The sequence below is a fragment of the Zingiber officinale genome, chromosome 6A (genome assembly GCF_018446385.1).
Source record: "Zingiber officinale cultivar Zhangliang chromosome 6A, Zo_v1.1, whole genome shotgun sequence".
NCBI lineage: Eukaryota > Viridiplantae > Streptophyta > Magnoliopsida > Zingiberales > Zingiberaceae > Zingiber > Zingiber officinale.
The window spans coordinates 148,941,142-148,967,982 of NC_055997.1; the positions used below are offsets into that span (position 1 = coordinate 148,941,142).

Consider the following 26,841-nt stretch of genomic DNA (forward strand, 5'->3'; position numbering starts at 1 on the left):
AATCGAACGACTCTGCTCGCTGTTGTCCTTCGGTGCAGATCCATGGCTTCTTCCTTCTCCTTCCTCCTCCTCCTCTTCGTTTTCCCTTTCGCCGCGCTCCTCCTCGCCCTTGCGGTCCTCGTCCGCCCCCGACCGGCGCGGATCCCCCTCAAGGGGAGGCACCTGCTCGTCTCCGGCGGTTCCAGCGGCATCGGCCTCGCCATCGCGCGCCGCGCCGCCGCCGAGGGAGCCCGCGTCTCCATCCTCGCGCGAGATCGCTCCCGCCTCGAAGAAGCACGGGAAACCATCCGCCTCGCGACCGGCGTCGACGCATCGGTCATCGCGGTTGACGTCCGCGATGCCGAGGGCGTCGCCCGCGCCATCGAAGCCCTTGACCCCGTCGACGTCCTCATCTGCAACCAAGGCGTGTTCGTGCCGCAGGAGCTCGATCTGCAGAGCCTAGATGAGGTCAGATTCATGGTCGATGTCAACCTCATGGGCACATTTCACCTGATCAAGGCTGCTCTGCCTGCCATGAAGAAGAGGGCCAGAGAGACTGGCATCCCCGCATCAATTGCCCTAATGTCCTCCCAAGCTGGTCAGGTATCCATATTCCTCCCCCATTCCAAATTGTTTACTTTCTATGTCAGCTTTAATTAATTTATTTTTTACTCTGAATTTGATATAAAATTTTATCATAAATTGATAATTAAGATTCATAAACAGGAAGCACAACTATTTGAAATTTAAGAAGCACGATCCATTAAAGCTGAATCAAGCAAGACTTAATTTTTATATAGAAAAAATCTTGCAAGATCAAGTTACTATATCTAACAAAGGGAAATTGTGTGATCAATATTTGATGATCTGAAATATGTCGAGAAGCATTCAAAGGTTATCAATATTAGCCTTTTCCTGTTTAATCTTATAATTTTTCTACTGTAATCTTGTATTACTCAGGAAAAATGGAAAACATACTAATATTTAAAAGGTGAATCCCTTCCGGATACTCAGAATCAGTGTTTTTTTCTTCTTACTGTCAATGGTAAGCACTTGCAATAAACTAGAATAAACTATGGCTAATCTGAATGATGAGTATTTTGTCATGCAGGTGGGTGTTTATGGTTATACGGCATACTCAGCTAGTAAATTTGCACTTCGTGGTCTTGCAGAGGCATTGCAACATGAGGTTGTTGCAGATAATATTCATGTCACTCTCATATTCCCTCCAGATACTGAAACACCAGGGCTTGCTGAAGGTTAGCTTCAAAGGCTCATACTATTTATTGTTTCTTTTCCCTCAACCAAAATGTATATGTTACTTCACCTATTTATAAGGCATGCATGTTTATGTTAGTGTGTTTAAATTGTTATCTCATGTTATTGTTAGTGGAATATTGGATAGAATGTCTTTTCTTAGATGAGTTTGAAAATTTTGTTACACGACATTCAAGTTCATTACGTTTTTAAACATCTAAATCAAATCCTTGTCCAAATAATTCCTTATCTACAGCGTAAGATAGAGTGAAGACTGCTTGCCACTATTTCTACATAAGCCTGTGTAGTTTATTTGAATGGAAAGAGTTGGGAGTGAAGAATTATATTATTATGACTAAAGCAAGAACAATCACACTTATATACCTACTACTCTATGCCACCAAATGACCAAATATAATATTTGAGTGAACTATTATCTTCAGTGCATATAATTATTAATTCTAACATTCCCCTTACAAGATGAATATAGGGACAAATTATAAACAATCCCAAAGAAAAAGAGAGATAAAATTTCCGATTTTTACTCTTGTGATTAAGAGTAAAATATCAAGAGAGGTTGCAAAGAGATAACATCAAAGTAAAGATATAAATTCTCTATGACATCTGTGCAAAATTTTAAAATTTACAGAAGTGAAAAATGCATATTGACATAGTTGTAAGGGCAGTGTGTGTTTCTCCACCGTCTATGTTTTATGAATTGCAGAGTTGAAGCGAAGACCAGAGGTTACAAACAAAATTGCAGCATCCACAGGTGGCATGAAGGCTGATGAAGTCGCGCAAATAGCCTTGAATGGGATCAAGTCAGCACTATTCGTTGTTCCTTGCAACTTTGAGGGAGCCATGCTTTGCATTGCAACAGCCGGTATGTCTCCTCAACCATCCATCTTCATGGCATTCAGAGAGGTTCTCGGTGCAAGCCTCATGCGCCTCGTAGGGTTGTGCTTCCAGTGGAATTGGTTTGGGGTCATAAGTGACACGCCAAGAAGGGCATGTAGGGCCGAGTAGTTTCTTGGTCTTTTGGATATGTACTCGTAAAGTTTTAGAACTTCATGTAGTTCAATAAGAGAACAAATGCAATGCCAACTAACTCTTTTAAGTTGTAAAATACTTCTTGTGTGTTTGATCTCTTTAATTCAAAGGGTCGTTGTGTTAGGATAAATTATTCTTCATGATTTATCTATCTATATTTAGGCGGTGAACTGATGATACTGGATCGCCTCATATGAGTATTATCATCTTTTTCTCCAACTAACCCTTCAAGTTTTATGGAAATGAGTTTGATATGAGTTCAGTTATAAGGTAGTGGATTGGTATCAGTTAAGCAACTAATTGAGTATAATTTAGTTAAACCTTGGAACGTAGATGCAAAAGTAAAATTAGGTACGTGATTTAAATATTTCAGAAACTTTTATCTTACTATTTTATTAAAAATCTACCCTCTTTATTAATTAATTTTGATAAAGTCTAAAATGAAATTATATTAATGTCCTTTTTTTCACACAAAAAATAAAAGTTGAAGATTCGGCTGCGGTTTATTATTAAAAAATTTTTTCATAAATCAATCAATAATTTAGAGTACGAGACTCAACTCTGACGTATTATTAAAAAATTTTCTCATTAATCAATCAGGAACTTAGAATTCGAGATTTAGCTGTGACGTATTATTAAGAATTTTTCTCATTAATCAATTAAAAATCTAAAATTCTCTTATTACAGTAATTTGTTATTGGGATTTTTTAGAGTTACCCTAACATTACATACGCAACCAGGGACAAAGACACGTGTAATTTTGATGGGCAGTTGCCCACATCAAATTTTTATATATATCCTTAAGTGTATAAAATTATAAAAATATTAAAGTCTTGTCCTACTTAAAAAAAATAAAAATAGGAATAATGTTTAAAAATTAAAATTAATTTTTATAAGTAAATTTTTTTTATAAAATTTTCCTGGTATTGCTCCACCTGATATCTGTGTCACGATCCCTCGTATACAGTACAAAACTGAAATTTATTTGATGAAGAAAATACGAGGCGGAATAGTCTATTCCACGAGAATTGAATATCCAATTATATTAAAAAAAAAAAAAAAAGGGGAGAAAAAACACGAGAGAGAGTTGTGTTTCTGCTTTTTCGACAGCTCTCTCTTCATGGAGATCTCATGCTTCAGCTTTATTTTATTTATTTGAATTTTTTTAAAACATTAATAACTATTATTAGTACATCGAAACAAGTTGTTGAATTCATTTGCAGTAAATTTTGCATGTGATAGGTGTTGCTTGGTGCTGTAAATGTGCAGTGATGCTTGGTGCTATAAATGTGCAGTGATTTTATATTGTTGTAAAGAGGTGCTTTTGGCACCCCTCTGACACGCCTCCCTTCTGGCCCCATCTTCAATCTTCCATTTATATCCTTGCAATCTGATTTTTATTCGTTCTTATTTTTTTGGAGGTTTTTTTTTAAGTTTTATTTATTTTTTTATTAGTTTTATTCGATCAATTGTTTTTAAGAATTAAAAAGAATAATTTAAAAAGAGGAGAGGTACTAACATGTCAAGAGTTAGAGAGAGTAATTTAGAGGAAGAGTGAAATTTTGACATGTCAATAATTAGAATATGGGTAATTTAAGAGAGATGTTTTCGCACCCTCATGACACATTTTTTTTCCCCGCTCCACCTTAAATTTTAATTTTATTTATGTTTATATCTTTTTTATTGGTTTAGTTTTATTTTTTTTTTAACTAGTTTTTTTAGTTTTTTTTTATCAGTTTTATTTTTTAATAATTTTTTTTAATTATATGTTTGTAATCTTTAGATAAATTTTAGGAGTTCGGATCCTCTATCCTCAAATTTTTCTGTCCCCGTGTCGATCGAACAGATCAAATTACATCTCAAGGATGCTTTGCACATCACAAGGATACTGCACACATCTTAAGGATGCCATGATACCTTGAGATGTAATCTGATCCGTCCGATCGGCAGGGGACATAGGGACAAAGAAATTTGGGACAAAGGATCCGAACTGAAATTTTAGGATTTATTATTTGTAAAAATTTTAAAAATATCAATATATATATATATATAAACTAATAAAAATACTAATACTTAATAGTAAATACATTTATAATTTATAAATAAATATTTTTTAAAATGAAAAAAAATTGATAATCTCAGTTAATCTCATTAACTATCCTTAGATAATCGGTCCAGTCCTACGAAAATTTTCCACCGGCTACCAAGGTAAATCAAGAAACGCAAGCGGCAGCTAACCCAGAAGCTCAACATCTTTGGGTTGCGCCCCTCATTTGGAGGAGTTTTTTTTTTTTTTTGCAAATACGTCATAGTTGGGAATTGAACCGTGAGTGCCTAGGTAATAATCTGGATGTCCTATCGCAGCATCATAACCTCGGGGACATAGCCATATCTCTTGGTCCACAAAAAAATGGATCAGGAGATGGACCACTCTTAATTGTGATCGGATCGTGGCCACTACCGATCGTAATTGATTGCAATACCTTTCTAGGTTTAACGTCCCCTCCACGTTATAGTTTGGGTCGGTGCGAACGGCTGAAGGCCGCCTAAAAGTCGTCGGAGGTGAGCAAGTGGACAGGCTGTTGGGCACCAAGTAGGCAGTAGGGATCCTCTGGTCCGCAAATTATGGACCAGGAAATGGTCTATTGCATGAGGACCCTTGATTTGGATAGACTTCACCTTTAAATAGATAGGGTTTATCCAAATCAAGGATCTAAAAAAGTGGACCGTACTCTGATATACAATTTGCAGACCAGAGGATCCGTCCTCCCAAGTGGGGGCGGCTTTCAGACAACCTCCAATCGCTTGCTTTGATCCAAATTATAACCTAGATGAAACGGTGCATCCAAAAAAGTATCGCAATTAATTGCGACCAGATCGTGATCAAAATCTAGCTACAATTAAGGATGATCTATCTCCTGGTCCACTTTTCTATGAGCTAAAAAATCTACTCCTCCTGACATATAATAATACAAAAAAAAAATAAAAATATATAAAAATAAAAATTTTATTCAATATTACCTTTAAATTTTACTCCGACGTACTTAAAGGTGTACATATTATTTCATACCACGAATAAACATGTATCATATCGAGTGACATATGTTAAAAAATTATATAAAATAAAAAATAAAAAAATAATAAAAAATAATAAATAGAATTGATTAAAAAGAAAACTAAATTAAAATTAAATAAAATTGAAAACGAAAAATATAAATAAAGGAGTTGAAAGAAGGAAGAGGGGTAGAAAAGTCATTTCAAAGGGAGACAAAAGGGAAGGTTGGACCGGGGAGGTGGAGAAGCAGTTTGCCTCATGCTCTTAGTACGGATTTCAAGAATTTCAGGTCAAGATAGTGACGAATTATAAGCGATTTTTTTTTAATTGATAACGGACCTGGAAAAAATAGACCGACTGAATAAATGTTCATGAGCATCTAGTAAGTTCGAAAAATTAGATATTTTAGATATATATATATATATATATATATAATTATTAATTTTTATAATCTAAAATTATATTTAAAAAAGAAGAAAATAATTTTAAGTTTTATGAAATCAGTATAATTAATTCACAAAGACCACTCTGCTCACTGACCTTCATTGCAGACCAATGGCTTCTTCCCTCTACTTCCTCCTCCTCCTCTTCGTTTTCCCTTTCGCCGCGCTGCTCCTCGCCCTTGCGGTCCTCGTCCGCCCCCGGCCGGAGCGGATCCCCCTCAAGGGGCGGCACGTGCTCGTCTCCGGCGGGTCCAGCGGCATCGGCCTCGCCCTCGCTCGCCGCGCCGCCGCCGAGGGAGCCCGCGTCTCCATCCTCGCGCGAGATCGCTCCCGCCTCTCCGACGCACGGGAAACCATCCGCCTCGCCACCGGCGTCGACGCATCGGTTATCGCGGTTGACGTCCGCGATGCCGAGGGCGTCGCCCGCGCCCTTGAAGCCCTTGACCCCGTCGACGTCCTCATCTGCAACCAAGGCGTGTTCGTGCCGCAGGAGCTCGATCTGCAGAGCCTAGATGAGGTCAGATTCATGGTCGATGTCAACCTCATGGGCACTTTTCACCTGATCAAGGCTGCGCTGCCTGCCATGAAGAAGAGGGCCAGAGAGACTGGCATCCCCGCATCAATTGCCCTAATGTCCTCCCAAGCTGGTCAGGTATCCATATTCCTCCCCAATTCCAAATTGTTTTCTTTCTATGTCAGCTTTAATTTATTTATTTTTTACCTTGAATTTGATATAAAATTTTATCATAAATTGATGATTAAGATTGATAAACAGGAACCCTAAGTATTTGAAATTCAAGCAACACGATTCATTAAAGGTGAATCAAGCAAGACTTGTACATTTCATAATGAGAAATTTCAAGTTACCATATCTAACAAAGGGAAATTGTGTGATCAATATTTGATGATCTGAAATATGTGGAGAAGCATTTCAAAGGTCATCAATATCAGCCTTTTCCTGTTTAATCTTATAATTTTCTACTGTAAACTTGGATTACTCAGGATAAAATGGAAAAAAATACTAATATTTAAAAGGTGAATCCCTTCCACATATTGTATCCTGAACTGTTAACCATCTAAAATTTGGTTAGCAGGATTCTATTTAAGAATCAGTGTTTTTTTTTTTATCTTACTGTCAATGGTAAGCACTCACAATAAACTAGAATAAACTATATGGCTAATCTGAACGATGAGTATTTTGTCATGCAGGTGGGTGTTTATGGTTATACGGCATACTCAGCTAGTAAATTTGCACTTCGAGGTCTTGCAGAGGCATTGCAACATGAGGTTGTTGCAGATAATATTCATGTCACTCTCATATTTCCTCCAGATACTGAAACACCAGGGCTTGCTGAAGGTTAGTTTCAAAGACTCATGCTATTTATTGTTTCATTTTCCTCATCCAAAATTTATAATGCTTGTTACTATTTCTTTAAACATAAGCCTGTGTAGCTTATTTGAATGGAAGGAGTTGGGAGTGAAGAAATTATATTATTATGACTAAAGCAAGAACAATCACACTGATACATCTACTTACTCTATGCCACTAAGTGTTAATATCAAGAGAGGTTGAAGAGAGTCTGGCATCACTTTAAGGGATGAAAAGATGTAGGTAAATTTTAAAATTTACAGTGACTGCTTTTGCTAATTTAAAAGTGAAAATTGCATAATGACATAGTTGTTAGGGTGGTGTGTGTTTCTCAACCTTCTATATTACGAATTGCAGAGTTGAAGCGAAGACCAGAGGTTACAAACAAAATTGCAGCATCCTCAGGTGGCATGAAGGCTGATAAAGTTGCCCAAATAGCCTTGAACGGGATCAAGTCTGCTCTATTCGTTGTTCCTTGCAACCTTGAGGGAGTCATGCTTTGCATTGCAACAGCCGGTATGTCTCCTCAACCATCCATCTTCATGGCATTCAGAGAGGTTCTCGGTGCAAGCCTTATGCGCCTCGTAGGGTTGTGCTTCCAGTGGAGTTGGTTTGGGGTCATAAAGAAGTGGCACACCGAGAAGGGAATGTAGTCAAGTTTCCTGGTATTTTGGATATGTAAACTTCATGTAGTTCAATAAGAGAACAAATGCAATGTCAACTAACTATCCAAGTTGTGTCGTAATGGTTCAATATGAGTTCAGCTACAAGGTAGTGGATTGGTATCAGTTAAGCGACTAATTGAGTCTAATTTAGTGGTATGCACTGACATTGACCCTATTTTAATTCTGCAAATTGTGTGATAAAGCCACTACGTTCAGAGTAGAACTGTTACGACAAACATAGAACTGCATTGTAGATAAAGCACAAGAAAGATCAAATGCAGAGTAGGAATTTACCATGAAAGAAAAATGAAAAACAATGAGATCGATATAACCTTCAGATGATTCTCGCAGAAGGAACAAGGATAGAGAAGGCATGGAGCTTATAGGTAGCATCATCATATTGTAACCAGTCATACATCAGTTGTTCAGACAAGCATCAGCATACCGTTCAGACGAGGTTGTTTATACCCGATGAAAAATTCTTGGTTTTCTTTTTTTGTTTTGATCGTGTGTTTCAGCGTAAAGGTTTGTTCGCGGAACAATCTGGCATGAACCTCACAGTCATGCCTGCTGTAGTTGCTGTTCGAGCAGCACTAGTATATAATGCCCTTGGCATTGCCATCAGTCTTACCTGCAATAAGTGATTCATTAACCCTATCGACAAAAGAAATAAAAAAGATCAATGCAACCTAGTCATCTTTTAAAAAAATGGAATTTAATCCCTCTTCCCTAAGGATTGTTTGTAATTGAATGGAGAGCAATGAGCACACCTGTTCTATGACCTTTGCAAACAAGAGAAATCGTTCTAACATTACCAGAACCCATTACATGAGCATGCTCCATTCTTAAAGTGGTGAAACCGGTATCGATCTCTGACGATGATCTCCCGATTGTACAACCTTGAAATCAACTCAATTGCAATGTGGCAATATTTGCATACTCGAAGATTTTTGACAATTCTTAGCAATGTGCTAGGCTTTGTACTAATCAAACCAAAGGCAATGGCCAACCTCTCACTGTGGTGGCATGACTTTTCATGAGAAAGAGTTCGGTGAAGATGAATGAACTCGTCGACCATGGCGTATATTTGCTGGGCTTGTGGGTGCGACTTGTCGCCCTTTTGGAATTCGTGAATGATGCCATCTACCTCGATTAGACTGCATCCTGGAGTCTTCCTGACCTTGTTCTTCCTCATTGTTTTCCTTATCTGATATCCATCCTTACGGCGATTGGAGGAGGCATACAGATTTGACATGAGAATATAAGCTCCTTCCTCGTCCGGGTCTAGCTCTACGATACGTTCCAAGGCAGTTTCCCCGATATCTACCTCTGAGTAGTTTTTACAAGCACCTAGAAGAGATCCCCATATGAACTCATCAGGCTCAATAGGCATGCTCGAAATGAATTCTTGTGCTTCATCTAGCATCCCTGCTCGTGCAAACATATCGACCACACAACCATAGTGCTCGATCTTTGCAGTGAGGTTATACGTCGCCGTAATGCTCCTGAAATGACGAAGGCCAATTTCAACGAAACCGGCATGGCTACACGCTGACAGAATTCCAATAAATGTGACTTCATTTGGCCTCACACCGGCTCTCAACATGTCATCGAAGAGTGTAAGTGCCTCATCTCCTCGACCGTGCATTGCCAGCCCAACAATCATGGAAGTGAAAGTGTAGACATCCCTGTGAGACATACTGCTAAAAACCTCCATGGCCGGGCCGATCATCCCACATTTGGCATACATGTCAACCAAGGCATTCCCTATGATACCATCCGCTTCGATGCCTTTTCTACTGAGGCAAGCATGAACCCACCTTCCTAGCTCAAGTGCACCAAGACTTGCACAAGAGTTAAGCACTGGAACCAGCGTAAAGCCGTCGGGCTGCACATCATCGCACTGCATTTGCCTGAACAGCACCAAGGCCATCTCGAACTCACCGTTGTTAGCTAGCCCGGCAATCATGGAGTTCCAAGAGACGACGTTCCTCAAGGGCATTTTGTCGAACACCTCGCGAGCAGAGACAATGTCGCCGCACTTGGAATACATGTCTACAAGAGCATTGTCAATGAAGACGTCGGCATCCAAATGAAAGGCATCAACGCACCTTCGCACCTTCCTACCCAATTCCAAGTCCCCGATCTCAGCGCAGGCCGACAGAACCGCGACAATGGTCATTCCATCCACTCTCAGATTCTCATCCACCATCTCGAAGAACACTTTGACGGCATCCTTCGGGTGGCCTGCCTTCGTGAACCCCGAAATCATAGTAGTCCAAGAGACCAAGTCCCTCTCAGGAAATCCATCAAACAGCTTCTTCGCACAACCGATCTCTCCGCACACAAAGTACAACCTGATAAGGCAATTTCTAACATACACATCGACGTCGAACCCCATCTTCGCAGTATGAGCGTGGAGGGCGACCCCGGCCCGCAACGCGCGGGCGTCGGCGAGGAGCTTGAGAAGGGGAGGAAAGGTGAAATTATCCGGAAAGGTACCTCTTTTCAGCGAATCTCTGTAGGAGGCGATGGATGTCGACGCGGCCAAATCCTTATTGCCGGCGCGGAGGTGGGCGAGGAGGGATCGAGCGTGGTTTACGCCCAAGGAGGCCGTGGGTGCGTGGCCTTGCTTGATCTCGTCCGTGGAGGCGATGGAATCCGAGCGGAGAAGAAAGGGGAGAGGCGAAGCCGAAAAGAGTGAAGCAGAGGAAGGAGCGAACGCCATTGCTTCCGCTTCACCGGCAGTGTGCATACATAAATAAAGAAAGATAAATGTAAACAATTTAGGGAAAAATCAATAGGGCCCCTCATATTTTATAAATTATCAAAAATACACCCTTGAGAATTTAAAATTTAAAATTTAAAATTTAGTTTTTCTGTAGCAACTAGTTAAGTAGTTTTTATAGCCATTTTATTAAAGTTTAAGTAATTTTAACTAAATTGATAAAGAATATTTTGATATAATCATGTTTTATCTTATATTATATTATAGTTAAAACAAAATAATTAATTTTTTGCGTACTAATAACCACTCGATAACTACTGCATCGTTTATAATAAAACTTAAATAAAAAATATTTTAGATATAAAATATCCAATGAATTACCCTTTTAATTTTTTTTATTAAAAAATTACGGTTTTCTTTTTTATATTTTACAAAATTTAAAACGTCCTTTTAATTTTTACCCAACAATTCAATTATTTTAATTAATAATTATAACATAATTAAGCGAATATTTGCCAGAAGCAACTACGATTTTTTATATGTTTGTTTGTTTGTTTGATTAGTTCTGATTTGTAAGGATAATAATTAAGAGAGCAAATAAAAATCTAGATTACCATAAGTTTATATATATTTCTTTACACAACAAACATCTTCCTCACTCTTTTAAGAATCTCTAAAGGTACCATACACAATGAGATTTACAGAAAACAAACAGGTTAGCAGAAACAAAAAGGAGATAACCTGCTTCTAGCCTTTAGATTGATCTTCCTCATTTAGTTCCGCTTGTGCTCGACTACTGTCAAAGTCATCGGGAGGGGGGTTCGGATGCCTGACTACTGTTTTGAGCAGGGGTCGAGGATGTGGTTGGCGGAGCTCCGCTGTCTTGGGAAGGCGCCGCCGACCCCCATTTCGTATCGCTGTCTGATGGCTCCACCACATGAACAGCACCATCACTCATCCCCAGGGCTATCTGATTGGGTTCAGATGGGTGAGCAGCAATCACTATGGGGTAGGCAGATCCACTGGAAATTGAAGATTGAAAGGAAGAAAAGAAAGTTATCGCAATGTAGTTAGTTCATCATCATCAAACTGTAATTTACTGGGAAAAGGAGATATGTACCTATGTATATAAGCAGAGGAAGCGATTCGGCAACGGAGCCTCAAGCTGTCAGCTTCAAAAACTCCAACAGCGCCATCAACAAATGCAGCATACACCAACATACCATCACAAGAAAATATTGCACTTGATATTGATGCTGGAAGTGCATCTCTAGGAGACCACTGCACATTTGGATTGAAATAAGTATTTGAAGATAGATTAAAACTGGTAAGTAATGTCTATTATTGGAGATGAGAACTAACCGAACGCAGAGAGTCAAGTTTACTGTCATAGATTGCGATTTGGCTTTCATGGACAACCAAGAGATGTGTCTGATCATTGTGAAATTGAACTTTGGTATCCCCAACTAATGGAGATGCACGCCCAGCAGGCGCCTGAATGAACCGCGATCTTTTCTTCTCCCATCCATCTATGCTCCAAACACAAAGCTGCATATTATTGCATTAGTCTACGAGTAATAACAGAAGATGTTAAAAAGATAAAACTGAAAAAAGATATAGCTCCGAAATGCGATTCAAGATATGATCAACAAAGAATTCCATTTTTTATCTGCAAACCTGAGCATCAGCGCCAGAGGACACGAGAACATTTAAAGACTGGGAAAATGCAAGACCAGTTATCTTCTTTTGGTGACCCTTGAGCTTGGTTTTCACCTGCAAGCAGGTGAAATTATAGATGATTTCAAGTGCTAAACCATGATATCAAACTCAACCATCCATAACTATAAAATCCTTAACAGATGCTAAAATTTCTACAAGATCCAAACATTTGGAAGCTAGAGGGTAATAAAAAGGCATTAATGCTATAGAGAAAAAGTTAACTAATGGAACGATTCAAAAGATGAAAATGGCATGTACTTTTCAAAAGCAATACAAATCACTGAAAAACATCAAAGATACAAATAGTTTGGCTAGTAGAAAGCATGAGGGATGACCTATGTTAATTGAAATTTATGGGATTGCAAACCTCATCAACCCGGACATTGTAGATCTGAATACTATAATCTTCCATTCCAATGGCAATGATGTTATTGTCTTGAGGATGAAATGCCAAAAACGTGGCTGCTGGCGGGGGTGACATAAAAGTGGTCATAACCTGCAAGGTATGTTACGGCTCAAGTTCTCTATGAAATAAAAAAGATGTTGGTAGCAACAGATCAAATCAGACCATGGCTATGTACCTTAAAAGTCATCATATTAAACAAAGAAACTTTTCCTCCTGATGCAGACATTACATAAGAGTCATTCTTTGATAAAGCAATACAAGCAGTTGCTTCTTCTGGATTGTTATCACTTGTTTCATTGGTCATAAAAATACCATTTGATGGTTGCCAAAGTTGAGGAGCAACAGATGCAGTTGACTGAAAGAACAATAGAAACAATCAATGTTATCCTAAAAGCAAATACCAATTTATTACAACTGTTACTTTCTGACCTTGCATGATGGGTTCCTTTCATTGCGTGGCCACTTCCATAGTTTATGCATGGCATTGGAACAAAGTGCTAATACAGCGAGTCCAGAATTGGTGTATAGCAATCTCACAACCTGCGAGAGAACACAAGTATGTAAGTTGATCACCTTATTGAAATTAGCAAAATAAAGGAGATAACTAGTGTAATACTTGACAGAATGTAAAATAGAACACATTATAGAGATTACAGAAGATAAAGAATTAGAACAAAAGACAATTGATGCAAGTAAAATTATAGTAGAATCTGTTGGGGTTGCAAGGTTGCAAAAATAGTCCCACATTGAAAACATGAAAAGATCATAAGTTTATAAGAGAAAGAATCTACGTAGCATTACAATCACAACAAACAAACTAGCGTATAGGACACTCAACAGATGTTGTGTAAGATTATTGATAATGAACATTTAAAGCAATAAAGGTTTCCTCGCACTAAATTCAATTATTGTAATAGCAAAAGCTGATATTATGTTTCACTCTTCTATCTCAAACATACCTAACATTAACCATAAAATTTGCTGGAGTTATTGCAAGCATGGACGGAACTATAATAGCTGCTAAGGACATACTGCCCGCACTAATCTCTTAGGAATACAAATACTGAAAAGAACTCATTTTAAAAATAAAAAAATATATAAAGGAACTAACATTGTAAAGAGACAAAAAAATAATTTTGCAAACATGGTAAATTTATTATACAAAGAATAGGCTAAATATTTATTAGTTTTAAGAAAAATAAGTTCTTTGAGATAAAAAAAAAAAATAGGAATTCATGATTTCTTTTTGTCTTGGCATATCAAAAGTAATTCCCTTAAGATAAAATTCCTTTTGCCTAATTGACAAATTTATGCTTTCATACTTTTAAACTGGACCGTACCTAGCAGTTCTTGAATAAAAATAACAAACAAAAATTATTTAAATAGGTAACAACATAAAAACATTTGAAGCAACCCGAAAAACAATTGGAGGTAGCAAAATAAGAAATTTTCCAAATAAAATTTTGCATTACATAAACATGTACCTTGCTCACTGCTGATGTTGAATCAGGCAACCGCAAAGCTTTAAGATGCCCAGAATTCACAATCTCAGGTAACTTCCAGCTTCTGATTTTCTCAGCTTCTTCAGAAATCCTTGGCTTGACATCTGCAGTCCTATTGCTATCCATAACAGCCTGCAGATTTTGTTCATGTCATAGCTCTAATTTTTGGACAATGGCATTAGTACCAAGTTCACTTACCAAGCCACTCATAGATACTGCAGGTAAGATTCGATCAGGGCGTTCAGATGTTGCAGTTATAGGGCTAGAGACATTAGAAACTGATCCTAAAGCATTGATAACTGGGGGCTGCAGAAAGTGTGAAGAGAATGTTAGATAATTGAAGTGATGACTATGAATAGGCTTGTGACATAAAATTTTGCACATCATTGAAGTGCAGTTTATCAACAAATTTCATTTTAGCAGTAAGCACTTGCCACACAGGAATTTGAAAGACAATATTCTCTTAGAGAATTAGTTGATCTGAATATTACCTTCACGTTCGCAATAGCTTGTTGAGAAGCACTGCGTGAACCTTCAAATGCTCGGCTTTCAAGCATCCTTATAACCCGTTGTCCATCAGCATTTGCCAGAATTTTGATTCCATTATCACTAGTCGTAACAGCAAGTAATGAACCATCTTTGTTGAATCCCAGACGAGGACTTGCCTGCCATGGAGAAATAGTTACATACAAACTAAAAGTTCAAATTGCAAGAAATATACAAGAAAAGCTACTAACAGGAAGCCCGCCATCTGCATCAGTAGTAGTCAGTATATTAGTGTTATCCATATCCCAAAACTTAATCTGGAATTCATCTCCAGCAGCTAAGAAGCGGTTCCGAGTTGTGTCGAACTGGACAACTCCTAATGAGTGTTTTCTAAAACCAGTGTATGTCCGCTTAATAGTTCCTTCAGTCTCGTTCCACTCAACTAAATGTGAATCACCATCTTTACTTGTTCCACATGAAAAAAGCCTGCCACCAAAAGATGAAACTTTAGCATGGATGCTGTATAGTAATGAGTATAGTAGAATACAGAATAATTATTAACATTAGAAGAGCAGAACAAGAAAGATAGCATCAAAGCTACAGAAAAATAATAATCATGACTATATGTGCATAAGATATAAAATGACCAGTCACTGGTTGTGTTGTTCATAAATTAACAGAGTAGAAAATATACTCAGGCCTGTGACAGAGGTTATATGAATATGCATCACCTTGTTCCGTCAGCACTATATGCCATGGTTGTGCACCAACGGCCAGGAGCATCATAGTCGACTCTAGATCCCAAACAGTCATAGAGCCATGCTTTGATTTTACCATCAATTGCAGTTGAGAAGATAAACTTCACAGAGAGAAATGGTGAAACAATGTCAGAAGGGTATGGATAAATAAACCATAATTGTAAGTTTTGCACCATGAAGATCATGCAAATAAACAGTACATACAAAGGTGAGCAAATACAAACCTGGATGGACTCCTTGTAGTGAGGACAAATAGAATAAACAGGGGCTTCGTGACCTTCAAAAGTGTATTGTTTCTGTCCAGTTGAAGCATCCCATACCTATCCATCATGCAACAGAAGATAACATGCAATTCTTCTTTTTAACTTGTGACTAATTAACCACATGGTTTCCTACTCACTTTAATTGTCTTGTCATCACCACAAGTAATGATTGAGAGAGTCTTGTTGGGATGGGAAAAGGCAATGTCATTAACGCCACCTACATGTGCATCAATCTACAAAACTAGATACTATCAGAACCATCATATGGTTGACAAAAATCAATAACTAATTAGCTAACCTCCAAATGTTGTCGCAATTCTCCATTTAGACTAAAAGCATATGTCTGCACCATATGCTTTGAAAATGCAACACCTACAAGTATCATAGAAGAATAAAAAGAATTAAGAAGAATTGTAACAATATAATAATGTTGTGAATATACCCGCCCAACCAATGATCCAACTAGGTTAAAAAATTTTTGCTTAAGCCTACCAAGAATAGAACCATCAGGACTCCACAAGCATCGGTTGACAGATATGGTAGCATCTTTCATGAGTGCTGCCTGCAAGTATATTGAAATTGAAAGTGATGTCAAGTATGAAATATACTAAGAGATTTAAAAAAGAATTGTCTGTTCATGTTCTTATAGTCTGACCAAAAAAAGACAAGGGGTGGGTTTTCAGCTTGATGAATACCTGCAAAGGCAAAGAACAAGATGTAATATCCCAAACCTTGAATGTCTTTTGTGCTAGCCTTTCTCGGGATCCAACTTCCCAAATGCCAATGTCACCAACATTTGTCCCAACTAAGAGAAAATGATAGGATAAAAAATATAAACTTGAATAGAGAAGCTCAATGCAAAAAAAACAAAATACTTCCCAAGAACAGAAATTACCTAGAAGAATCATATGATGGATTGGATGAAAATCCAAGCTCATCACGTTTGAACCTTGATTAAGAGTCCGAACCACGGCCTTGGGAATGTCATCTTGAGAATAAATATTGCGCTGATGAGTTACACCAGAGAAGGATACCTAGATGATAAACTCAATTACATTCCAAGAAGAAATGCATTCAACTTTATGAATAAAGAATCCCATCCCAGAAATCTGTAAGCATTATGTCCTTCATACTTCATCTACTTGGCTTGTTCGGATTTTTTTCATCAAGTGTTCCGAATCTGCAGTATGATAATCAATCCCAGGAGCTCCTGTGGGAAGCCGCGGGTGGTTCATAAATGCAGCTGCAATATCACATGCATGGTTTGATTTCGACACCATGTTAAACTTTTCGAATGCATATGAGAGAAACATTGAACAATCAGTACCTGCATTTGGAGGCTGCACCAAACCTGGGGGGCCAGGTGCTACAACAGCATGTGGCAGTGAAGGGTTAGGGTTGGTCATCCATCCAGCAATGGCACTACCAGGTGGAGAAACAACTGATTGAAAAGGCTAAAAAAGGATAGAACACAATAATTAGTAATCAGATTAAAAAATGAAGAAAAAAAATTAAACACAGAGACTGACAAACATAATCCACTTACACTATGAACACCCATTGGAGGAAACGTCCCAGTCTTGGGAACTGACCCAACAAGTGGACCATTGGTAGGCGGAGGTGGCCGTGCTCCATTTGTAGGAGCAGCGCATGAATGATCAATAAAGAGTGTTTTAATGTCAGGGTTGGGACGTGGATTTTTGCAAAGCTGGTGCTGCCAGTTGAGACTAAACAACATGCATAAGTCAATAAATAGTACTGCGCTATTACAATGCATTTCCCAGAATGAGACTTAAACAAGAAAATAAAGCAGATACAGAAGTTCTATCCTAGGTAGAAAAAAGGGTAAGAGGTTCACTTTCCATAATCAATATTGGATAGCACCAGATTGTTATACATTTGAAGCACCCTTCAACTTGGGACAATTCAAGAATAGAAAAGGAAAATTGATGGGTCCTCATAACAAGTTCAATGCATGAAAATAGAAAAGCTGACAAACATCCATGAGGAAAAAAAACTATTATAGGTATAGACCAACTCCATTAGCCAATCCATCGAATACAAAACTGACAATACATACACGGAGCCTCGATCACATGAATTAGCTATCTTTGGATATATCAACTAATCAAAGTAATCATGCAATAAGGGAAAAGTAACTTTGCACCTTTGGTTGATTAGTGTTCGCAAGCGAGAAGCTTTAAAAGGTGGGAATGTTAACTTGTCACGAAATAAAGGATTAGCTTCAATAAGTTTCTTAAGCTCCAGAAGCATTATAGTTCTTGCTGATTTTGTATCTCCATATTTAGAAAGTTGCTCATTCTGCCTACATAGGTTTTAAAATTTGAAAAATGTTAATGACCAATTAAGTTTAAGGAAAAACACATATGTTATCCAACTCTAGAATATATTACCTGAAATTTTCCAGAGTAAGCAGCAGAGTGATCTCCTTGAAGAGTTCCTCATTGAAAGAAGCAAAAACTTTGAGATCCTTAACCAGAATCTCAACGGCTTTTGCCCTGTCATGTCTGTAAAAGTAACAGCGTAAAATGATCTGAAAACAGAAATTTTCAGCTAAATTCGAACAAAAGCTAAGGCAGTTGCATAACTTTACCTGTCAAGTGCTTCAAGGTACTTCTGTTTCCTGATCTCAAAGAAGATTTTCATGGAGTACCTATTGTCTTCAACTTTAGTGAAACCACCAAGATATTTTTCAACTTCATCCCATTCCCCTGCCTGAACTAGATCTTCAAAGTGTTTCATGTTGAAGTAGAAGCCTGACTCCTGTTCCAGCCTACAAGACAACCAGATATTTAAACAAAGACCAAAAGAAATTAAGAACTCCAGATAATAAGTTTGTCAAGGAAAATGTTAGCATACTTGTGAACAGCTTCCTTGAATTTTTCCTCATCTAGGAATTGCAGTATCAGGAAAACCAGTTCCCTGCTCAGAGAAGACATCGAACCAGGAATCCCTATACGCTCCAGCGCAGAAATTTTGTTGTGCAGATAGAATGGAAAAGGCAAGACAGACAGACAAACAACAAAATCCCAAACTTCACGCTTGCAGAATCCCACTTTCACCTATCCCCTAACGGAAAATGCATAAAACTTCTTCCTCCTGCGCAAGTACCTTGTTGCTACAAAATGTAGCGGTAAATGAATTCCGTCCAAAGTATCCTCGACCACCAACAGAATCCAAATCTTACAAGGTTCTAACTCTGGAGCAAACAAAAAATTCACAACTTCCCACCTCAAGAAGATTGGCAGAGCAAAGACTCGAAAAAAAAAACAATAGTGGAGACCGTAGCGCGTGTTTCCCGAGTCTCGGAGCACAAAAATCACAATCAGTACAACCCAGAAAAGTCAGTGAGCCCAGAAACAGAAAAACCAAAGCTTCAAGAAGCCTGCAGTTCGCAGCCTCCGAGCACAAAAGCTACGATCTTAACACCCAAAAGGCGCTATTTTCATCCAACAAAATCCAGAATCCAACCAAAAATAGCGCGCCGGAAGCGATTAAACCAGAGGGAAAACTCGCGCCGCAAAGCAACCCGATCCAATCGACGCCTCCCAAACAAACACCCTTTACCAAACCAGACGACGAGAAACCCTCGATCCGGAGCTGAATCCTTCACGAACTGACGAAGACGCCTAATTTCCTGGACAGAGAACCCGCCGATGCAGCGAACTCCACGCCTCCACGTGAATTTCTAGGGTTTTGGTGGAGTCTCTTTTCCCTCAACCACTCTCTCTCCGCCTCTTTCTCTCGACTCTTCCCTACTTCCCACTTCTCTCATCAGCCGCAGCGTTCGCTGTCCTGTCCCCCCTATCTCTCACCTTTTATAGACTGACCCCATCCACATCCGAAATTACTATCTCACCCTCCGCGAGACATGTCGGTGCCTGGGACTAATCAGCTCGAACTGAGCCCATTTTCGGGATTTCACAACGTAGCATCGTTCACTTTCACAATAGGGACGAATTAGTCATTCCGCCCAAATGAAGGGCATCTTCCTTCCGTGGCCCACAACCATCGATGGCATTTTGGTCAATCTACGGACGCTCGAACTAGAGATCGCCACGTCATCCTTCCTCGTACGCGATTCAACCCGCTCGGCTTTTCGCTATTTCTCCCCGGATCGTTCTTTGGGAAGTGATAACATCACGCCCATTCCGCATCAATGTGCGTTCCTTCCTTCTCCAGATTCGAAGTATAAAAAATTGGAAATCGGGGTGACTTTAGCTCAATATTTTATTACCTTATACAAGTCAATAGACACGGGATAAGGCATGCACATGTCCCTTTCTAAAATGATAAGAACAACTACTTATCGATGGCGATAAGCCCGAGTCCCTATAAAATACAGGGCCACTTGCATTTCAGACACAAGCTGATGCAAACAGGGACCATCTACATTGCTACACGTGTATATTTTTTTATACCTAAAACTAAAATTGTAGGACAATTTTTTGAATTAACACTTTCTAACTTTACACTCAATAATAAATATTTAATAATAATATAATTAAATTCGATTACAATTTTTTATACTTTTATAATCCACATGTTTTGCATAATTAAATGCATGAACCGAAGTGGGGTCCTTCCGTCATGCATCATAATAATATGAGTGGGTCCACTAGTTATAACAAGACAAAAAATAAAGTTAGTTGATGAAAATTTAAGGACTTAGATTTAAAAAATCATTAAATTTACTTAAATCCAAAAAGATAGATAATATTATAAAATTTGGGAAAAAAAAAGAATTATGAAAAATCCGAAGAAGTAAATGGCAAAAGTAACCTTTCCCTTTGTTGAGAAATAGAGCAATAAATTCTCGGCATGAGATGATGACTTTTGCAGCGTCCACGTTGCATACGTGTTGACTAGCAGAGCCTTTGGACGGTCTAGATTAGGGGTGGATAATTTGATTAAAATCGAAAAAATCTACCTAATCAAAAAAAAAAATTTGATTGTTTTATTCAATTTTTTCGATGTTTCGAACGATTTTAATTCAAATTTTTTAAAATTTGATTATTCGATTCGATTTATAATTTTGAGTCTAAAAAATTGAATAAATTGAATCGATGATATTATACTTAAAATATGATTTTTATGAATATTAGACTATACAAATGAATTAATTTTTAATCATTTAATATAATAACATAATTAAATTATATATTTATATATTTACTTATTGTTGTCAGATAATAAAATTTTAATATTATTTTAAATTTATAATTATTTTAATAAATTGATACTTTTTCTTAGTCTCTAAACTAATATTTGTAATCGCATAAAATCAATTTGATTTATTATATAAATTATATATAATTGATAGTATAAATCGGATCATATTAAAATAAAAATCGGATCAAATCATAATAATATAATTTAATTTAAGATAACAATTTTTAAAATCGAAATTAAAAAAAATTAAATCATAGTAGAGTAAAATAGACAAAACCGACCGATACCCACTACTAATCTAGATCTCACCGCATAGATATTGACGTATAATACCATATACGTTGTCAAAATGCTATAGAAATATATCACGTTAGTTGGCAATTTGGCATGCAGAGTCATGTCACTTTCAGGTCGGAAATGGTCCCTCGATGATTTCTTAATTAATTAAATAAATTAATTAATAAGATGAGTCTAAAAATAAAAATATTTTTTTAATTTTACATAAAATCTCAAAATTAATTTTCTTTTAAATTGGAAAAAAAAAAATAAAGTACGAATCGCATAAAAAACTGGTGCGGTGATGGATGGGGAAGGACAGGCGAATACCAGAACTTACCCACCGCCTACCCAGCTCCTGTCCTCGCAGTAGCATTCAGTGCAGCGCATCGGGAACGGAGTCAGGATGGTGATTGGCGGTGGCAGTGCGAGTAGGGTGTCCGGGACCACTAACTTTTGGACTGCCAGCAGACTGGCTCAATGACCATGAACGGTACGTAAAGTCGCTCACTGGAGATGACGTGTCAGTACTAATTCCTTACGTGGCTTCGTAGTACTTTGAGAAATTATCGAGATTCTTCTTATTTTTCTATGGTTTAAAATTATTGTTTATAAAATAAATATTTGAATGAGATTATTATTATTTAAATAAAAGACAAATAAAAGTATTTATTATTATTATTATCTTCTCTTAACATGGTCACACAGAGAATCATGTCCCCTTCTTGTTGGTGTTTACCGCATCCCCAGTGGAGGTTTCTTCAGGGACCCCACCACCTTAAATATTTCTTCTGTCCTCTACATTCTCTAATTTTTTTAAAAAAAAAACAAAACTTATTTTATCACTATTAGGATAATTTATAGTATAAATCAATCAGATAAAAAAATGACAATTTATAAAAAAAACCGCAAGAACGTATATTTTAGTATTTATTAAAGGTGACATTCAATTTCTTTATTTTTTCTTTTAACTTTTTAGATTTCTTTTCCTTTTCTTCTCTACCTACAATATTTATTTTTTTCCTTTTCCTTTCCTCCCTGATATTCATATCAGATTTACGATATTTAAGATTTAGAATTAATAATTTAACTGATTCTTTTTAGAGCTATAAATGAACCAAGTGTTCGTGAACAAATTTAATATTCGGCTTAATAAGAACTTGTTTATGTTCGTTCAATATACATAAAATTAATTAAATAAACAAGTTTGCATAGCTCGTTAAGCTAAACAAACAAGTTTGAACACATATGTGTTCAGCTCGTTAATGTTCGTGAACAATGTTCATGAACAACGTTCGTAAACAATGTTCACAGAACAATACTTATTAATAAAACTCTTTTCAATATGCTAAATAAACAATAAAATAAAATAAAATAAATTTAAATTATCAATCTTAATAACTAATAAAACAATTAAAATTTCAAACAATCAAACAAACTTGAATTGAGAGTTTGATAACATCTAAACGAACCAAGCTCAAGTCAAGCTTGAATTAAGAGTTTGATAACATTTAAACGAACCAAGCTCTAACCAAGCTTCAAACAAGCTCAAACTCATAAAAAATAAATCAAGTCAAGCTTGAACACTTATTTCAAAAGTTTGGTTCATTTTAAGATTGGCATGACTCGGCTTGGTTATCTTATCAAATAAGGTTGAACACCCCAAAGCTTAGCTCGACTCAGTTTGTTTACAGTCCTAATTCTTTTAGTAATATTTTAACACTTTATCATCTTAAAAATTCATACGAAGTTCAATCAAACTTATCTAGATATATCAGTCGATTTTGATTGAAATACACGGATTTGATTGGATCCATTTTAGATTTTGTGCATTTCTGATATTGTAAGAAGTTTAATGATGTCCTCTATTATTTATTTTGACTTTAAAATTTAGTAAAAAATTCACTGATAGATCTAGATAATTTTGATTGGATCTATTTCAGATCCTATTTCTAAAACTACAAGAAATTTAACGGTACACTTCATTATTTATTTCAATTTAGTCGAAGATGTTAAAATATCATTAAAAAAATTAACTAAATTCTAAATCACGTGAGTCTACGTATTATAAGTATGTAAAAGTGAGAGAAAAGAAAAGATAAAAAAGAAGAAATACCACTTGTTTAAGAAAAGTGAAAAGGGAAAAAAAACTAGAGGGGTAAGATGAGAAGAGTAAAAAATTGAATACGACATTTGATAAATATTAAAGTTTGATTAACCTTTTTAATCAATTTACAAACCTACGTGCCCTTTAATAAATTATCGGATAAAAATAGTTAAAAATCAGAATAAATATCCTTTTAATATAAAAGTAAAATTTGATATGATTTTTTTATAATTGATATTTGCTGGGTTTGAGTGGACTTCACGACCATCACTTTGAATATCTATATACTTCTCAATAATTTGTTGGCATCCTGCCAAACCTGACGATGACACCACTTTGTCACCATCTGATATATTATCATTCACACTTCACTACAAAAATATACAACTTTAAGGACAAACGTTTGGAACGAAAAAAATTCGTCCCAAAATTGGAACAAATTTAGGGTCGAAAATAAATTTCGACCCAAATAACCAACAAAACTTGCAACAAAAAAATTTCGTTTCAAGTTTGCAACATAAAAATAATTCGTTGCTAAATTCGTCCCCAAATCTGGAACGAAAAAATAATTTGTCCCAAATTTAGGGATAAATATTGGATTCGTCCCAAATTTAGGAACGAATCGAAGATTCATCCCAAATTCTGGGACGAATCTAGGATTCGTCCCAAAATTTGGGACGAACCTAGGATTGGTCCCAAACCTAAAAATATTTTTAAATAAATAAAATGAAACACGTAAGGCTTAAATATGAACCTAGAGACCTCGGAATTTGATGAAACAAGTTTCTATGCATTCGTATCGTTGAGCTGATCATAAATACGTCATCATCCATAATTTTTAATTATTATTTTCAGTGATTTGAATTTTTAACACCAAATTAGGTCAAATTGGGATTAAAAAATTTCATATATATATATATATTAGGTAAAAAATATTTTTATTGATAGATTTATGATCATGACAATGAGACGAGCACATAGAAACTTATTTCATCAAATTCCGATTTCTCTAGGTCCGTATTTAAGCCGTCCAAGTTTGTTTATTTTTTTAAAAAATGATTAAATTTTTGGGACGAATCTCTGGATTCGTCCCAAAATTTGGGACGAATCCAGAATTCGTCCCAAACCTAAAATTATTTTTAAATAATTAAAATGAAACATGTAAGGCTTAAATATGGACCTAGAGACCTCGGAATTTGATGAAACAAGTTTCTATGCATTCGTATCGTTGAGCTGATCGTAAATACGTCATCATCCATAATTTTTAATTATTATTTTCAGTAATTTGAATTTTTAACACCAAATTAGGTCAAATTGGGATTAAAAAAATTCCATATATATATATATATATATTTGGTAAAAAATATTTTTATTGATGGATTTACGATCAGGACAACGAGACGAGCACATAGAAACTTGTTTCATCAAATTCCGATGTCTCTAGGTCCGTATTTAAGCCGTCCAAGTTTGTTTATTTTTTAAAAAAATGATTAAATTTTTGGGACGAATCTCTAGATTCGTCCCTAAATTTGGGACGAATCCAAGATTCGTCCCAAACCTAAAATTATTTTTAAATAATTAAAATGAAACATGTAAGGCTTAAATATGGACCTAGAGACCTCGGAATTTGATGAAACAAGTTTCTATGCATTCGTATCGTTGAGCTAATCGTAAATACGACATCATCCATAATTTTTAATTATTATTTTCAGTAATTTGAATTTTTAATACCAAATAAGGTCAAATTGGGATTAAAAAATTCCAAATATATATATATTTGGTAAAAAAATATTTTTATTGATATATTTATGATCATGACAATGAGACGAGCACATAGAAACTTGTTTCATCAAATTCCGATGTCTCTAGGTCCGTATTTAAGTCGTCCAAGTTTGTTTATTTTTTAAAAAAATGATTAAATTTTTGGGACGAATTCTGGATTCGTCCCAAATTTTGGGACGAATTCCTGGATTCGTCCCAAAATTTGGGACGAATCTAGAATTCGTCCCAAACCTAAAATTATTTTTAAATAATTAAAATGAAACATGTAAGGCTTAAATATGGACCTAGAGACCTCGGAATTTGATGAAACAAGTTTCTATGCATTCGTATCGTTGAGCTGATCGTAAATACGTCATCATCCATAATTTTTAATTATTATTTTCAGTAGTTTGAATTTTTAACACCAAATAAGGTCAAATTGGGATTAAAAAATTCCAAATATATATATATTTGGTAAAAAATATTTTTATTGATAGATTTATGATCATGACAATGAGATGAGCATATAGAAACTTATTTCATCAAATTCCGATGTCTCTAGGTCCGTATTTAAGTCGTCCAAGTTTGTTTATTTTTTAAAAAAATGATTAAATTTTTGGGACGAATTCTGGATTCGTCCCAAATTTTGGGACGAATTCCTGGATTCGTCCCAAAATTTGGGACGAATCTAGAATTCGTCCCAAACCTAAAATTATTTTTAAATAATTAAAATGAAACATGTAAGGCTTAAATATGGACCTAGAGACCTCGGAATTTGATGAAACAAGTTTCTATGCATTCGTATCGTTGAGCTGATCGTAAATACGTCATCATCCATAATTTTTAATTATTATTTTCAGTAATTTGAATTTTTAACACCAAATTAGGTCAAATTAGGATTAAAAAATTCCAAATATATATATATTTGGTAAAAAATATTTTTATTGATAGATTTATGATCATGACAATGAGGCGAGCACATAGAAACTTGTTTTCATCAAATTCTGATGTCTCTATATAGATATTTTTTAAAACATCTATAGATTGATACTAACTAAAAATGTGTTGTGTACTGAACGTTTGTAAATTAGTGTCCGAAAACTTAAATAAGGACCTAGAGACCTCGGAATTTGATGAAACAAGTTTCTATGCATCTGTATCGTTGAGCTGATCGTAAATACGTCATCATCCATAATTTTTAATTATTATTTTCAGTGATTTGAATTTTTAACACCAAATTAGGTCAAATTGAGATTAAAAAATTCCATATATATATATATTTGGTAAAAAATATTTTTATTGATAGATTTATGATCATGGCAATGAGACGAGCACATAAAAACTTGTTTCATCAAATTTCGATGTCTCTAGGTCCGTATTTAAGCCGTCCAAGTTTGTTTATTTTTAAAAAAAATGATTAAATTTTTGGGATGAATCTCTGGATTCGTCCCAAAATTTGGGACGAATCCAGAATTCGTCCAAAACCTAAAATTATTTTTAAATAATTAAAATGAAACATGTAAGGCTTAAATATGGACCTAGAGACCTCGGAATTTGATGAAACAAGTTTCTATGCATTCGTATCATTGAGCTAATCGTAAATACGTCATCATCCATAATTTTTAATTATTATTTTCAGTAATTTGAATTTTTAACACCAAATAAGGTCAAATTGGGATTAAAAAATTCCATATATATATATATATTTGGTAAAAAATATTTTTATTGATAGATTTACGATCAGGACAATGATACGAACGCATAGAAACTTGTTTCATTAAATTCCGATGTCTCTAGGTCTGTATTTATTCCTTTTGATTTTTT

At 36.0% G+C, this 26,841-nt stretch overlaps 4 protein-coding genes across 7 annotated transcripts; 2 read left to right on the plus strand and 2 right to left on the minus strand.

The window, feature by feature from the left end:
- On the plus strand, positions 1-2,416 carry LOC121998684 (3-dehydrosphinganine reductase TSC10A-like). Its single transcript, XM_042553701.1, has 3 exons — positions 1-582; positions 1,091-1,238; positions 1,961-2,416. The coding sequence occupies exons 1-3, from the start codon at positions 43-45 to the stop codon at positions 2,260-2,262; spliced, it is 990 nt and encodes a 329-aa protein (XP_042409635.1). The 5' UTR covers positions 1-42; the 3' UTR covers positions 2,263-2,416.
- A 3,451-nt stretch (positions 2,417-5,867) lies between these two features.
- On the plus strand, positions 5,868-7,920 carry LOC121998686 (3-dehydrosphinganine reductase TSC10A-like). The gene is made up of 3 exons (XM_042553703.1): positions 5,868-6,436; positions 6,994-7,141; positions 7,511-7,920. The coding sequence occupies exons 1-3, from the start codon at positions 5,897-5,899 to the stop codon at positions 7,804-7,806; spliced, it is 984 nt and encodes a 327-aa protein (XP_042409637.1). The 5' UTR covers positions 5,868-5,896; the 3' UTR covers positions 7,807-7,920.
- LOC121998685 (pentatricopeptide repeat-containing protein At1g08070, chloroplastic-like) lies at positions 7,502-10,561 on the minus strand. 3 transcript variants are annotated; one of them, XR_006116555.1, is made up of 3 exons: positions 8,634-10,561; positions 8,151-8,449; positions 7,502-7,815 (listed from the first exon to the last, which is right to left on the minus strand). XR_006116555.1 is itself a non-coding variant. In XM_042553702.1 (1 exon), the coding sequence occupies exon 1, from the start codon at positions 10,544-10,546 to the stop codon at positions 8,630-8,632; it is 1,917 nt and encodes a 638-aa protein (XP_042409636.1). In that variant the 5' UTR covers positions 10,547-10,561; the 3' UTR covers positions 8,517-8,629. The 3 variants fall into 3 exon arrangements, 1 of the variants encoding a protein (XP_042409636.1); XR_006116554.1 differs by having other exon boundaries at positions 8,589-10,561; XM_042553702.1 differs by lacking the exons at positions 7,502-7,815; positions 8,151-8,449 and having other exon boundaries at positions 8,517-10,561.
- A 570-nt stretch (positions 10,562-11,131) lies between these two features.
- On the minus strand, positions 11,132-19,494 carry LOC121998687 (protein TOPLESS-RELATED PROTEIN 2-like). Of its 2 annotated transcripts, none has more exons than XM_042553706.1 (25): positions 18,561-19,494; positions 18,295-18,474; positions 18,095-18,208; positions 17,848-18,006; positions 17,227-17,407; positions 17,008-17,134; positions 16,814-16,923; positions 16,576-16,714; positions 16,412-16,485; positions 16,173-16,242; positions 15,979-16,052; positions 15,818-15,913; positions 15,642-15,737; positions 15,391-15,518; positions 14,911-15,145; positions 14,665-14,838; positions 14,372-14,479; positions 14,156-14,305; positions 13,101-13,211; positions 12,847-13,026; positions 12,633-12,761; positions 12,224-12,319; positions 11,909-12,094; positions 11,667-11,827; positions 11,132-11,568 (listed from the first exon to the last, which is right to left on the minus strand). In XM_042553706.1, the coding sequence occupies exons 1-25, from the start codon at positions 18,638-18,640 to the stop codon at positions 11,352-11,354; spliced, it is 3,375 nt and encodes a 1,124-aa protein (XP_042409640.1). In that variant the 5' UTR covers positions 18,641-19,494; the 3' UTR covers positions 11,132-11,351. The 2 variants fall into 2 exon arrangements, with proteins under 2 accessions (XP_042409640.1, XP_042409639.1); XM_042553705.1 differs by having other exon boundaries at positions 16,376-16,485.
- Between the last annotated feature and the right edge of the window lie 7,347 nt (positions 19,495-26,841).

Excerpts from the sequence above, each read along its gene's own strand:
- LOC121998684 (XM_042553701.1), top strand. The coding sequence starts at position 43 with ATGGCTTCTTCCTTCTCCTTCCTCCTCCTCCTCTTCGTTTTCCCTTTC. Across the intron at positions 583-1,090 it reads TGTCCTCCCAAGCTGGTCAG|GTGGGTGTTTATGGTTATAC; the intron begins GTATCCATATTC and ends TTTGTCATGCAG. Across the intron at positions 1,239-1,960 it reads AACACCAGGGCTTGCTGAAG|AGTTGAAGCGAAGACCAGAG; the intron begins GTTAGCTTCAAA and ends TATGAATTGCAG.
- LOC121998686 (XM_042553703.1), top strand. The coding sequence starts at position 5,897 with ATGGCTTCTTCCCTCTACTTCCTCCTCCTCCTCTTCGTTTTCCCTTTC. Across the intron at positions 6,437-6,993 it reads TGTCCTCCCAAGCTGGTCAG|GTGGGTGTTTATGGTTATAC; the intron begins GTATCCATATTC and ends TTTGTCATGCAG. Across the intron at positions 7,142-7,510 it reads AACACCAGGGCTTGCTGAAG|AGTTGAAGCGAAGACCAGAG; the intron begins GTTAGTTTCAAA and ends TACGAATTGCAG.
- LOC121998685 (XM_042553702.1), bottom strand. The coding sequence starts at position 10,546 with ATGGCGTTCGCTCCTTCCTCTGCTTCACTCTTTTCGGCTTCGCCTCTC.
- LOC121998687 (XM_042553705.1), bottom strand. The coding sequence starts at position 18,640 with ATGTCTTCTCTGAGCAGGGAACTGGTTTTCCTGATACTGCAATTCCTA. Across the intron at positions 18,475-18,560 it reads TTCAAGGAAGCTGTTCACAA|GCTGGAACAGGAGTCAGGCT; the intron begins GTATGCTAACAT and ends GTTGTCTTGTAG. Across the intron at positions 14,839-14,910 it reads ATGCAGATGGCGGGCTTCCT|GCAAGTCCTCGTCTGGGATT; the intron begins GTTAGTAGCTTT and ends TCTCCATGGCAG.